We start from the raw sequence: 15225 nt of genomic DNA on the forward strand, positions 1-15225 counted from the left end.
AATAAGCGTCTGATGTGCAAGGATGGACCTGCGCAGGAGATGCCCAAACCAAGCCACCTGCCGGGTATGGGGCACCCACCGGTCCGGCGCACACTCACAGGTCGCCGCCGCCAACTGCCATCAATCCATCTTTAGAACTGTACTGACGCATCCACCTTGCCTACTCTAGCTGTCGTCGACGCCACCACGACGCCACTAACATTAACTTGTTTTATAACAGCCATTAGCTAGCATATTGATTTGGAGGACTATAAGCAAGCACTCAGACTAACATGAAACATATAAGAAATCATAACATAAAATACATGTAGGTAGCGATTACAACTCAGTAGATTGCTCCACTAACTACTTAGTACTCCATTAGAATCATGGAGCCCCTTTATTAGGAGGCGCCTAGTAAAAACTATATAAATGAAGAGAAACACAAATAATGTGAAATAGTAAAATAAAGAGACTAGAAATATGTGTTGGGCTCAGATTCTAGCTTGTTCGAAAAGGAAATTTAGGGGTATCCACCGCTGCCGGATCCGTATCCCCTACCTCTACCACCGCCAGACCCACCATTGTTGCTACCGCCTCCGCCGCCACCCATACCAGCACCGGTTCCGGTGGCATAGCCTTGACCATATGAACCTGTGCTACCAGTCTGTCCGCCTCCAATGCCAGCGTCAGAACCAACTCCCATGCTTGGACCTTGAGCTACACCTCCACCTTCGCCACCACCGTTGCCGCTACCCCCTCCACTGGCATTGCCTCCAGAAGTGTCATCGCTGGCGGCCTGTCCAACTCCAGCACCATTACCACCTCCAATTCCACCGTCACCGCCACCACCGCCACTTCCAGCACCACCAGCATCAGAATAGCTGACACCACCAGCAGAAGGAGCTATTGCCGGGGACGTTGCTAGGCCACTCTCACCTTCTCCTTTACCAGCACCATATCCGGCTCCAGATCCGCTTGACCCATCTGCACCACCACCTCCACCAGCGCCTCCACCTTGACCATCAGCGTTGGCGTACCCACTACCACTAGGGGCTGATGCCGAGCCACTCGAACCAACACCGTTGCCACCACCGGAGCCGGAACCGGATCCGGATCCGCCTTGAGAACCGCCACCAGCACCGTTTCCCCCTCCTCCACCAGCTCCCTTGGCAAAGTTATACTTGTTACTCGAATCTCCAGTACTCTCGCCAAATCCCAAGCCACCACCTTCTCCGGTCCCATGGCCCCATCCACTCCCAGCCCCACCCGTCGAGCTGCCACCGCCTCCGCCTCCCCCGCCTCTACCTTCAGCACTGGAGGAACTAGCCAGAATCCTCGAAGCATTGGTGAACCCAATACTCACGAGGACAACAAAGCCAAGAGCTACAAGCTTAGTGCTAGCAGCCATTGTGAGTGAGCTCGGTGTAGGATGAGATGAGTTGGGTGTGGAAAGCACGGAGGGTTGCGTGGATATATATAGTAGCGGAAGCAATGTATGGGTGATGGATGATGAGTGCTAGACCTCACGCGTGGAAGGCGCACACGCTCTGAGTTGTGAACCCACTCTGAGTGATTTGATGACAAGCTCTCTCTAATCACGGTAGCATGCACCGTTGACTGCACTGCATGTCTGCATGCATCGATCATGCAAATCTCTTCATGAACCGACTCGATCTGAGTACTGGTCAGCTGTAGAAGGATCTGAAGAGTGAAGATACGTAGTACCGACGCTTGGTTGAGAATTGAGATTCCATCTCCTGATAGACAGATTAATTAATTTTCTCTTGATATACGACCGCATGTAATTTGACAACCATGACGGCTATTGTTCTGATCGATACTGATGATGGGCTTTCTAGGGCAAACACATGTAATCTAGTTTAGTTTTGGGTTGCCTAAAAACCCTAAGTTTTGCATAAACCTTTACAAAGTGGAGCATTGAGAGTAGCCTGAAAACATCACATTGCACATGCCGTACTTGACCATCATCAATCATGAAAAACTGAAAACATCGGATCTACTCCTATATAACAAAAGGAACAACATATACGTACAGTAAGTATATACACCGTTTGTAAGGCAATTCTTACTGTTAATTAATTACCAACAGAAAATAATGATGTATGGTTTTGCTTAACTTGTGAGTAATAACTTAATAATTTCCGTAAAAGGAAACATTGACTCACCTAAACCGTAAGTTGCATGCATTACCTTAGCACTAGTACTCCTATATCTTAGTTCCTACAACTACAAGTACATGAACTTGACATGCGGTCTTCGCCGTCGGTGCATGCAGTTTGAGAAAAGGCTCCAGCTAGCCCCACGCTATATAGCCACTAGACGAGTGGAGTTAATCTTCTGGTAGACGACGAAGGAGAGTGTTGACTTAGATTAATTGCATGCTACTCGTAGGATTTAAAGCTAACAGCGGCGACCTAGGGTTTATCACTTTAACGCGTCTCGAAGTTCAGAAATTTGACGACGTAGTACTGTAATAGTAGTACTACACACTTCGAGTTCGCTACTCCGAGAGTTGACCTACCCTAGGCTTTATATACCTGCATGCGAGATCCTAACTAGCAAATCCTTTCTTTTTTTTTAATAAAAACTTTCATCTATTCATCATCTATCATGTGAGTACAAACAACATCAGAAGTTAATTTTTTACAACCAGGTCCATAGATCACCTAACGACGACTACAAACACTATAGTGAGATGAATGACGCTGTCATCATCGCCCCTCCCCAACCAGAGCCGGATACACCTTTTTATAGTATGCAGTTGGAAAGTCGTCCTGCTAAGTCCTCAAAATACCAACACACTAGAATAGCAAGCATCGTTGGTGGAGAGAAGTTTAGATTGGAAGGATATAACCTAACACCACATGAACAAGCAAATGTAGACCGGACCCAAATAGATCCACTCAAACCAGCATTGACCGAATCCCGTGAGATCAAAATTACCTGGATTTTCATGAGAATTTCTTTAATGATTTAGATTAGCATGTTAATCCATTGCCCCTCCAGCATCTTAATTGACACGATCGATCTTTAAAGGTTTCAATCTTCGTGTCACTACACAGGCCAAGTGAGAGATTGTATGAATATTTTAATTATTGAAGTGACACGTGTAATTTACAAAACCAATTCCAATTAGGTAAGTCATCTAGCGTAATGGTTGATAGACATGAATCCGATAAGTACTCGGCAAAGGCCTTTCAGCATACCTGGCCGACAAAGCAAGGTATACCGAGTGATGTTTGTCAGTTATTCGACAAAGGCTTTGTCGAGTGCAGCATGGGACGCTGAGGAACATAAAGATTACTGACATTCAACTAACGAAAAAGATGGTGCCACATTGCACCTGCCTTTGTCGAGTGTCTATCGGAGATGCTTGGCAAACTAGTGCACCACAAGTTGTCATGTGACACCTGGATTTTCCGAGTGTCCATGTACTAATACTCGCCATACTTGTTTGCCGAGCACCGGTGCTTAACAAACAATTCTGCCAGGGATTCATAGGGGGTACCACATGTCCCTAGTTTGCCGAGTGGAAAGCATGAGCCGCTCCGCATATCCTCTCTGCCGAATACCTGTGCTCGACAAACAGTTCCGTTAGAGATTCCCAGGGTTTTCCATCTGTCACATAATTTGCCGAGTGTCGCCCACGAGCCGCTAGGCATATCCTCTTTGTCGAATACCCTGCCAAAGACCCTTAGCAAACCCTCTACACCGAGCAGTGCCATTTGGCCCTCCTTTTCCATATTTGTCCTAGTTTCATCTAGGTCGTCTTTGATGGTGTTGTTTGGTGGTGTGGACGACGACGGTTCGTGTTTTTGGCTTATTGTCTTCTTCTCAGTCAGCCAAAGCATAGCAAGTTTTGGTTTGTCAGAGAGCTAGTGAAAGGAGGCCTTAATAGTTCTATATCTAGCTAGATCTACTCATCAGTGCATCCTCGCCAACATCTTTTGTCTCCAACCGGCGACCTTCTAGCACTACGTCAACAATGACAATGTTACCCTCACTCCAAGAGTTTCCAAAGATCCAGAGATGATGTCGGCTTGCTTACACCGTCGGCTGCGTGTGCTATTTTCTAGTACTCCCTCCATCTCAGGCCCTGTTTGGTTCATAAGTTTTAGGACTTTTTTTAGTCCCAACTTATAAGTTCCAAGTCCCTAAAAAGCTCCTACCTGTTTGGTTTCTAGGACTTAACATGGACTAAAAGACCATATTACAACTATAAGTCCCTATAAGTTCCTCCTTGAGAGTCTTATTTCATAAGTCCCAACTACCCACTTTAAGTCCCTATAAGTCCCTCCTGTTTGGTTTAGATGGGACTTAAAGGGACTTATAAGTTCTAAGTCCCTAATAAGTCCATGTAACCAACCACCCCCTCAGTTTATAAGTCCGACACGTGTACCTAGGTCGTCAGTTTGACCAACTTAATGATAAGCATATATTACAAAAAATATATCATTAAAAACTTTAGATGTTCTATTTTCTAATGATATAATTTTTATATTAAACAATAGATTTTATATAAGTTAAATTGACGACCTAGATACACGCGCGTGCTTTCTAAACTGTGACGGAGGTAGTAGTTTCTAATGCTGGTCTTGTAAGGGTTGGTAACTACTCCCTCCATTCCTAAATATACGACGTTTTGTTAGTTTAATCAAAACGTCATATATTTACGAACGAAGGAAGTATAATATATGGTGTTAGCATTCTATTTTTTTCCATGACCCACCTTCCTAGAGTGGAGACACATCTCTGCACCCATATACACACATATATGCCAACAAGTATATGGAAGCTCAAAGATGTGCGCGGTAAAGAAGACTTTGATCGCTAGAACATATGCATGCTAGCTGCATGCATGTCCCTCATGTATTTTCTTGATTCCACTCTGAGAACCAAAATTAGAAAAATTTACTGTAAGGAAGCTAGATTTGCGTATTTCGAAAACAACCAGACTTTCAAGCGAAAATGTCCATTTTTATATGGGTCTAAGAAACTGGGGAGGAGGGAGTACGATGCAGGATAAGCATACACTTATTTGGACGGTCTGTGATATAATAAAAAGGGAAAAAATGGTAGCACCATGGCCTTTAAAAAAAAATGATAAATATTTGTCGCACAAGCTCTTGCTATGACAAATTTTGTTACACAACATGCTATGACAAATAATGAATTCATTTGGCCAACGTCGAGTCGGCTGTTTTTGTAAACCCGATCATTCAATACTACCCCCGTTCCATAATTCAAACTAAAACGACGACAAAAAATTAAGGAACATGGGGAATACATGTGACGTTATCGTTCTTTCATGATGGGTCAGGCAATCAGGACGTACATCTTCCACGATGGTGCATCATAGTGTAGCCACATGCAATATTGCATCATAGTGTAGCCACATGTCAACCTACGAAGCACTAATATGGCGACACCGATATGGTGATACGGGTATGTTGATACGAAATACGATAACGTCTAAAAACAACAATACAACGATACGACAAGTATATATAAATAATACAGAATGACTAACATAATAAAATATGTGAGATGAGATCAAAATAACCGTTTCACTAGTTGCCTAATTGCTTCCATGCCTCCTTGTTTCTCAATTTAAATATCTCACTATTATCAAGGGGTAACACGGCAATAGACTGTCCCAACCTAATTTGGTCTGTAATACCTATTAACATGACAACATAAAATCAACAAACCTTTTAAAGTTAAGAACTTGAGATTGTTAAATGACAAACATATATAAAAAGAACCTTGGATTGCACGGGTGAGCCAAATAATGTGTGTGTGTGGGTGTGTGTGGGTGTGTGTGGGTGGGGGGGTACTACTCTTCTTCTAACGCGTTTACATTTCTTTTCTTGATACTGATATAGAGAGCACAACCTTCATTGAATTCTTTATTCTCGTAACGATAAATATATAGGAACTATCATCCATGAACATGATGATAATTAAAATCAACAAGCAATACATATCAATAATGCTCAAATGATGATGAAGAAAGCTAAAAGATGCCATGGTGCATATTTGTATCTTCTTCCCTAGCAATATGAGGCAGCAGCAACATCGACACATAATTTTACGCCATAAAAATCAACGAGCAGCAAGCCAACAACATGAACAAGCAATTTATCCAACAAGTAACATCCTTAGCAAGCACTTTTATCCAACTATTACATCAGTACAGTACACGTTCACTACCCATATGAACGGATTAAAGATACATCAAAACATAAGCAATATTGAACGACGATACTTTGGAGGTACACGTATTGCCACTTTTTATTTTATTTTTAAATAGAAAAATATGATACTTTGGGGATACCAGTATCGAGGCCCTATCTGGAGTATCAGAATATTGGCAAAGTACTGAACGGAGATACACAAATTTGTAAAGTATCGATGCTTCATAGATGTCAACTAGATGTTTTGTTGACTTGACAAACATAGCATTAAATAAAACTGAGAGAGAAACATGAGAGTACGACTTCGTGAGTCATCCATAAACAAGCTGGATCAAGGTCGTATATAAAAATAACCAGATATAATTCTTTACAAGGTCGTCGAGCGTACATGCATGCCTAAATTATTTTTAAGGGCTTACTAATGCTTTGTGCTTCGGGTCTCGTATTTGTGCAATTTATCCTTTTGTTCTTCTTACGTTTCTCATAAAAACCAGCTACCATCCCCAATAGAGAAGAAAAATAAAGGCAATCAGAACAACCATTAGGTAGGGATATATATTGGTTTGGAAGGAGTAACCAAGCACTCACACTAACAACGAAACATATCACAAATCATAACATAACATATTTGTAGGTAGTGATTACATGTTAGTAGATTGCTCCACTAACTATTGAGTACTTCCACTAGAATTATGAAGTCCTTTATTAGGAGGCACCTAGTAAAAACCCTATAAATAAAAAGAAACACAAGTGACGTGGAATAGTAATGAAATGGAGATACTAGAAATGTGTGATGGGCTTCGATTCTATCTTGTTCGAAAAGGAAATTTAGGGGTATCCGCCGCTGCCGGATCCGGATCCGCTACCTCCACCACCGCCAGATCCACCATTGCTGCTGCCACCGCCACCGCCACCCGTTCCAGCACCAGTTCCAGTGGCATAGCCTTGACCGTAGGAACCAGTGCTACCAGTCTGTCCGCCCCCAATGCCTGAGCCAGAACCAACTCCCATGCTTGGACCTTGAGCTACGCCTCCGCCTTGGCCACCACCGTTGCCGCTGCCACTTCCACTGGCATTGCCTCCTGAAGTGTCATCGCTGGCGGCCTGTCCACCTCCAGCACCATTACCACCTCCATTTCCGCCGTCGCCGCCACCACCGCCAGTGCCAGCACCGCCAGCATCAGAGTAGCTGACACCACCAGCAGAAGGAGCTACAGCAGGGGCGGTTGCTATGCCACTCTCACCTTCTCCTTTGCCAGCACCATCTCCGGCTCCAGATCCGCTTGACCCATCTGCACCACCACCTCCACCACCGCCCCCACCCTGACCATCAGCGTTGGCGTAACCATTAGTAGGGGCTGATGCCGAGCCACTCGAACCAACACCATTTCCACCACCAGAACCGGATCCGGATCCGGATCCACCTTGAGAACCACCGCCAGCACCGTTTCCCCCTCCTCCACCAGCTCCCTTGGCAAAGTTATACGTGTTACTGGAATCTCCAGTACTCTCGCCAAATCCCAAGCCACCACCTCCTCCGGCCCCATGGCCCCATCCTCTCCCACCCCCACCCGACGAGCTGCCACCGCCCCCGCCTCCACCGCCTCCACCTCCGGCACTCGAGGAGCTGGCCAGCATCCTCGAAGCATCGGTGAATCCAATGCTCACGAGGACAACGAAGCCAAGAGCTACAAGCTTAGTGCTAGCAGCCATTGTGTGTGAGCTCGGTGTAGTGTGAGATGAGTTGGGTGTCGAAATAAGAGAGGGCTGCGTGGGTTTATATAGCAGTGGACCGGTGGATGGGTGATGGATGATGAGTGTTGGATGCACGCGGAAGGCGCGCGAGCTTTGGGTTGTGAACTGACTGAGTGACCCCACGACAAATTAACTGTAGCATGCATCACTGACTGCACTGCCGCTGCATTCATCGATCATGCAAATCTGTTCATATCTTTTTTTAATCGGTAATTATAATTGGTGAGAACTGGTCAGCTGTAGAAGGGTCAGAAGATACGTACTGACGCTTGGTTGAGATTCCATCTCCTGACAGTCAGATTACTGTAATTCTTTTCTCTCCACCACATGTGAGAACGTGAATTGCCTTTACTCGATACGCACGCATAAACTGGAAGCCGTGGATCATAGGGAATCCTTTGACATTGCACTTAATGACTGCCACTTGACCATTAGCAATCATGAACACCGCGGATATACAAAGAGAAAAAAAATATATGTACAGCAAGTACACCTACCGTACATAAGACATGTTTTACTGTTAATTACCAACAGAAAATGATTTATGTTTTTGCTTAACTAGTGACTATGTACAGTAATAAGTACATTTGCCGTACGCAAGACATGTTTTTACTGTTATTTACCAACAGAAAATGATGTAGTGTATGTTTTTATTTAACTAGCTCTAGTGACTCCCCTAGGACGGGTGTGGCGATGGCAGGCGTGGAGGCGACTGGACTGGCGACTCGAGAGGCGACGGGTGTGGCGACTAGGGCGCCCCTGCCACCACCGCTGGAGCCTCCCCCGGCCGAGATTACGCGGCCATCGCCTGAGTTAGGAGTGTATTCGGATCTAACCTCGCCGCACGAGGGGCCGAGATCGCCGGATCCATTCCCGTACGAGAGATGGCACACGTGGTTTTGTTCAACCAGTTCAGATTGGGGAGGCGAAGGCCAAGGGCGACTGTACCTACATCCAAAATCTCGATGGATGACGGTGAGTGATGATATCGGGGACATTCTCGCCGCCAGATATCTGGAGAAGGATGACGTGATTTCTCAGGGACTTCGGTTGGAGATTGATTTTGTGGGGACCCCGATTGGTAAGTTGAAATCGCCGTGCCCAGTGATCCCAAGGATCAATGCTCACTAACACAGATACTGAATAATAGAGTCTTACATCCATACATACCATTTGATACAATAAATGACCACTTCGGTCGAGTCTTACATACATAGGGCATTAAAGGCATACACTTGAAACTGGACCAACAACGGAATTATTGGTTGAAAGCTTGAACCCATGCCATCAGCCTTAACCTACAAGCATTCTGACTGGGAAGCATCCTAGCTCGCAAGAACGTCACCGAGTTAATCTTCACCGTATCCTGTCTTTCACACCTGGTCAATGAAATAACCAGTGGCAAGCCAATGAGTACTTTGAATGTACTCGCAAACAGCCCATGATACGAACAATGAAAGTGAAGGGTAACAGTATCATGCATCTTTAGTGGAACTCATCTGAGTGGAATGATCAGGTATATGCATCAAGTTAAAGAATTACTTTTGAAGAACAGGTTACAGATATCAACATATCTGCTAAGGGTTGAATCATTCGGGTTCACCCTATATGCCAAGTCATCGGACTTGTCATAACCTCAATATATCAGCTGAGGGTTAAACCATCCGGGTTTACCCTATATGCCAAGTCACCGAACTTGGTCATATCATCATCTCTATAACAACACCTTTATAACACCACACACACACTTCGTTTATGCGGAAACACTGGACGTAGTTTAAGCAGCACCACCCAACTGTCCTTGACCGTGGACACGGCTATTCGAATAGTTTACACTCTGCAGAGGTAGTACGCTGGACCCACGAGAAACGGGAAACTTCCGTGTCATCCACGACTCGCGGTATATCACATATACCCGAGGTAAGTACCCGATCATCATCTTTCCCCTGACGATACTAGACAAAGAGGTCCACTCGATTGGTACCCAGCCCACATGTTGTACGTCTTACGAGCACCGACTCTGGACCGTATCAACCATGCAGGGACCAACGGTGTGCCTGGAACTCATAATAATGGCATAGTCGTCCTACCTGGCATGACCCCATCACGAGAGTGACACCGATCACTCCCGCCACTAGTAATGTGGCTCTTTGCTAGTACCGACCAGAGTAGTCAACAAAGCCCCGTTCCATAAAGGGGTATCATGGTCGTACTGGTAAGGTTGGGACGGTCGACACATCATAAATCTAATCCCATTTTCGAAACCATACTCACACCAAAATCACCGGTGCATCACTTCACCAAAAGTGATCACCAACTCCTCATCACCCTTGGGCATTAGTGGCACCCGATGGGGTTTTCATAAATTCTTTATTTAACTCATCATTATGCTTGTGGTAATATGCTTTATCGTTACTTGTCAACATGGTATAACATGACCCTCACGGGTAGGGTCAGGCTCAATGCAATGATCTTACTTTACTAGTCAACATGACAGTAGCATGATCCTCGTAGATGGTAGGGTCATCTCATCATGTTTGTGCTCCGAGGAGCCATGTGAATATCATTACTATCAATGCAAGTGCTTCGAAGAAGCCTTCGGTACCATCACCACAATGATGAACCGACATCATGATCACATGCAACGGGAAAATACTTGCTATACTAGCATGCATCATTTTATATACTTAAGTCATGGCAAAAGGGCTGCTTGCCTTTCTCACGTAAGTTCTCAGGGTCTTCGAGGTCTGCCGCTCCGTCCCCGAATACTCCGTGTACCGTCAACTAACGTCGGAAACAACCATAGTAACCCACACATCCAGCAGAATAAAAGTGTTCTATAAATAGAAGTTATATTTTTCTTGGACCTCTCTGGTCATAAGAAAAATACCTGAATCCTTGCCAAGGGGTTTGAATCATCAGGGGTGTCTAGATGGAAGGAAAGGAGGGATAGGTGACCTTTGAAGAGGTCAACAGAAAATATTCTGTTAAAAATGAGTGGAGGCACCCATTTAACAGAGAATGATTTTAGAAATATTTAGGAAGTGGTTTCACTGGATTTGGAGTTGAAATGAATTTACTAGGAATTTCTAATGTGGGATAAATAGCAATAGGGAGCTATTTATTATAAGCAACAGAAATAAGTCACACAAAAATGTTGAACATGGTTCTAAAAATGGAGAATGATTTTAGAAGTCTCTGTAAGGTTGAATCACTCCATTTGGAGTTGAAATGGATCCTCTAGGAATTTGCAAAGGTGGTGATTAGTATGTCTAAATGGGCATTTAGATATTATTATCACAGGAAAGTATTTTTGAAAAAGTTACAATGCCCAGATCTGGATAGAACAGGATTTTAGAAACCTGCAGAAATTTGAATCAATAAATTTGGAGTTAGTATGAATTAGTAATGGATTTTACAAGTTCTACAAAAGGAAAATGCAGAAAGGAGTTCCACCTAGGAGTTATGCTGCGCTCAGGGCGTTAGAAGGCAGGTGGGCTGGCCTCATAGCTCGGCCCGGGGGCAACTGGCCACGCGGGTGGCGTATTCTACGGAATACGCCTTCCACTAGGGAAAAGCGCAAGGCGCTGGGGCACCTTCTCTTACCTGCTAGCCCGGCCCCTGAGTCGCCGACACCTGGGGTCCACCCGCCTCCTTCTCTCTCCCTGGTCTTTTTCAACCTTGAGCCGAGGGAGATGGGGGTGCCGGCCACCGGTGCACTAGCCGCCTGCTGGCCCAGCCGACGAGCCGAGGGTGGGGACGGGTGCCCCGCTCCTTACCGAGCCAGGGAGGTGGCCTTGGCAGCCGCGGGGGTGCCTGGGGCGAGGAGATCGCCGTGTGGAGCGGCTGCTAGCTGCGTCCACCGTGGAGGGGCATGGTGCCAACCACGGGAAGGGGACATGGTGCGTCCAGGAGGATGGGGAGCCCGCGGGGACTCATTGGAGGGAAGAGCTAGGGCCGGAGGGGAGCCGGCTTGCTCGGGCACAAGGGAGGCCGAGGCGGCGCCATGGCCATGGAGGGAGAAGACAAAGCACTTGAGGAGAAATGGAGAGCTTGGGGAGAAGAGGAGGGGCTTCTGAGGCTGCTGGGAGAGAGAGGAGAGGGTTCTGGAGGCTCAGGGCGCTCAGGGGGAAGCCATATGGAGAGGGGGAAGAGGAAAGAGCTCAGGAGCTCTCTGGAGCTCTGAGAGCACGGGGTAGACAAGCATGCCAGGAGGGTTTTGGAGGCAAGCTGGCGTCAGGGAGTCGTTGGACTGGTCAAATGAGATACCCCGGTGCTCTGAGACGTGAGGAAACGGTTGAAAACAGGCTGCAGCAAGAGGACATGGCGCAGAGCACCCATACATCAGGCTAGAGTGGTGCTCACCACCGCACCTGGTTTCCTGGGTTACCCCTTGGCCAGTCCAAGGTGTCAACCGTGCAAGGCATGCTTGCCACGATGCACTGGAGGAGTTTGGAAGCATCTGGGGCTGGTTTGAACTTGCTTTGACTGCTGTTAAGTTTCTAACAACAAACTTATAGCTGATAAAAGTGGGTCTTAGGTGGGGATACTTGGGGAGAAATTATGTCTGGTAGTGTTAGGCATGGAAGGACTACCAGACTGCAAAGTTTCAGCTCAAGAAAGCAAGTTTAGCTAGTACTTGCTGTACAAAGTCATGATTGAGCCACAAATCCATTTGTAGAAGTGCTGCTCATATTTTCCACATGAGCATGCCATCAATTTATTTGAAATGATGCATTGAGACACTAGAGAGGCTCTGGAAAGAATTGGGGGTGATAGCTTAAGCAGAAGAATGGAAAGAGAGGTAAAACAGTGCTGCCAAGGTGAAAATGAGAGAAAGTTACAAAGGGACCTTCTCCAGTAATTGACCAGTGGCCATGGGAATGTTACTGGAGGTAAAATGTAACTATGTGAGGCTGTGGTAGAAAGTTGAGCTCAAGGGTAAAAGTAGAAGGGGCAATAGAAGCCAAATCAGTGAGTGCACACAAGGTGTTTGATCTGTGGTTAGGCTATCAGATGGATTCCAATGGCTATGAAACTTAACAGGATCAAATAATAGATGAAAATAGGCTTGCACACCAAATTTAGGATTTGCTGGATAAGTTTTCCAATGTAGACTTGGGAAACCCTAGGAATGGGCAGAAATGGGTTTCTGCTTAGAACCCTATTCAAATGAATTCTCACAAATCTAATATTTGGTGTAGGGGCATTATTTGAGCATTAAGGCATGCACAAAAAGTTTGAGGATAATTGGAGAAACTTTATAATGTAAAGTTTACCAAAGTCATAGATCAACAGAGAGGGTTTTGAGGGTTTTAGGACAAGTTCCTCTATTCTCCTTGGTGTACCACTTGGTGTGGATGCCTCATTGGAGTACTGGAACATGTCCACCAAATTTGAGCACAATTGGAGACACTTCACAATGTAGAGTTGCTCAAATTTGATTTTGGACAGATAGGGTTTTAGAGTGATTAGGGGAGTCAAATCACTTGGATTGAAATGAAACTTGGCAAGATCATCAAGAATATCATAGATGACATGCTAGAATTTTACTGGAATTTATTGAGAATATTTCTTATAGAAATATTCCAAAAGCTTGAAATAGGCAGGAATGGTTTTGAAGGGGTTTTCCCAATATTTTGAACATGAACATGTGTCGAAACTCATAAATATGGAATAAATATATCCACTGAGTTTCCTTAAATTTTCTTAAATATTTTTAAGGCAATAAAAATAAATTTCCTTCATAGGAGACCATTTCTGGCCTCACACAAAGGCTTTTAAATAAAATAATAAAATAACTTTTAAAATAATAATATGGTGGTTTTTGAAAGTCATTTTGATAATGGTTTTAAATAAAACAATTGGTGAAAAAGAAACTCCCTAATTTGAGGACTTGTAGTACAACGTCATCTGAGGGGTTTGAAAGTTTAATTCAAGGAAAAGCTTTTTGGTGAAAATAATATTTGATAAATATAGATATTTGTCTTAAACGCATGGTATGATCAATAGGCAGGAGATCATGGAATGAGGAGGTGATTAGGAGAGTGACAAGATCTATTAGGTATCAAACACAATCATGCAAACAAGCAAGGCAACAATAGTCACTCCAAGCATCACAAGCATTCACAAAATTTTTAATTGGTCCTAAATTTTGAAATAAGTTACTTAATCAGGAAAGCCAAAAATTGGGGTGTGACAGACTTGTTCCTAGTTGCGGCGGGGAGACCGATCATGCCGCCGCGAGCGGAGGCAACTACATGCGATATGTAGGTATGCATCGACCTTATTGACATTCTGGTACGCTATGATTGCCGTCAGTTTGGCAACCACTTTTGGGTGCTCGCAGGTGACGTTGATGAGGACCAACTGGAGGAGATGCTACCGGTTGAAACTTCGCCCGAGTGTGTGCCGACGGAGGTTTGCTCTTTCAGACAGATCATAACAGAGAATATGCATTCGGGCGATCGGATTCTGGTGAAGAAAAAGACGACGACGAAGACGGCTGTTCGACCTTGGATCGGTCTGACCCCTAAGGCATGTTTACCTCTGTTAACCCTTTCTGATTGCATGAAGCCAGAGGACTGGACGCTCGTTTCCACTAGAAAGAAATGTCGACCGACATCGGGGAAGATAACGACGTAGCTGACGGCCAGGTTGATCCGGGAAATTCGAACAAAACGTTTGAATTCAACTCTTGGAGTGATTGGTCTTGATTTACCAGATTCTTCGTTGGGCTCGGCCATAACCGCTGGCGAACGTTGCATTGGAAACAAAAAATTTCCTACGCACAAACATGATCTATCCATGGTGATGACCATCTACAAGAGGGGAGATCGGATCCACATACCCGTGTAGATCGCTAAGCGGGAAGCATTAAGAAACGCGGTTGATGTAGTCGAACGTCTTCGCAATCCAAATCACAAGCCGTCCCGCGATCCAATCACGATCAAGTGCCGAGCGGATGACACCTCCGCGTTCAACACACATACAGCTCGATGACAATCTCCGCCTTCTTGATCCAGCAAGAGGGGGCAGAGAAGTACACGAGTTCTCTGACAACATGATGGCGTGGCGGCGGTGTTGGTGGAGCTGATCCCATAGGGCTGCACCGTGCGCCACCGAATCAAGCTAGAGGTGGAACAAACTAGATGAGGAAAGAGAGTTGGACCGTGGCTTATGTGCGGGTGCCCTCTCTCCTCTCCAATATATATAGGAGGGAGGGAAGGTGTGGCGCCATAGAGAAAATCCCCAGGGTTGGCCGGCGACG

The 15225-nt window shown here is 45.2% G+C and overlaps 2 protein-coding genes across 2 annotated transcripts; both read right to left on the minus strand.

The window, feature by feature from the left end:
* Positions 1–280: 280 nt before the first annotated feature.
* Positions 281–1430, minus strand: LOC123429630 (putative glycine-rich cell wall structural protein 1). Its single transcript, XM_045113650.1, has one exon. The coding sequence runs from the start codon at positions 1388–1390 to the stop codon at positions 503–505; it is 888 nt and encodes a 295-aa protein (XP_044969585.1). The 5' UTR covers positions 1391–1430; the 3' UTR covers positions 281–502.
* A 5373-nt stretch (positions 1431–6803) lies between these two features.
* On the minus strand, positions 6804–7945 carry LOC123429631 (putative glycine-rich cell wall structural protein 1). The gene has a single exon (XM_045113651.1). It carries the CDS (start codon positions 7911–7913, stop codon positions 7029–7031), a length of 885 nt encoding a protein of 294 aa, XP_044969586.1. The 5' UTR covers positions 7914–7945; the 3' UTR covers positions 6804–7028.
* Between the last annotated feature and the right edge of the window lie 7280 nt (positions 7946–15225).

This window comes from Hordeum vulgare, chromosome 2H (genome assembly GCF_904849725.1).
Source record: "Hordeum vulgare subsp. vulgare chromosome 2H, MorexV3_pseudomolecules_assembly, whole genome shotgun sequence".
Lineage (NCBI taxonomy): Eukaryota > Viridiplantae > Streptophyta > Magnoliopsida > Poales > Poaceae > Hordeum > Hordeum vulgare.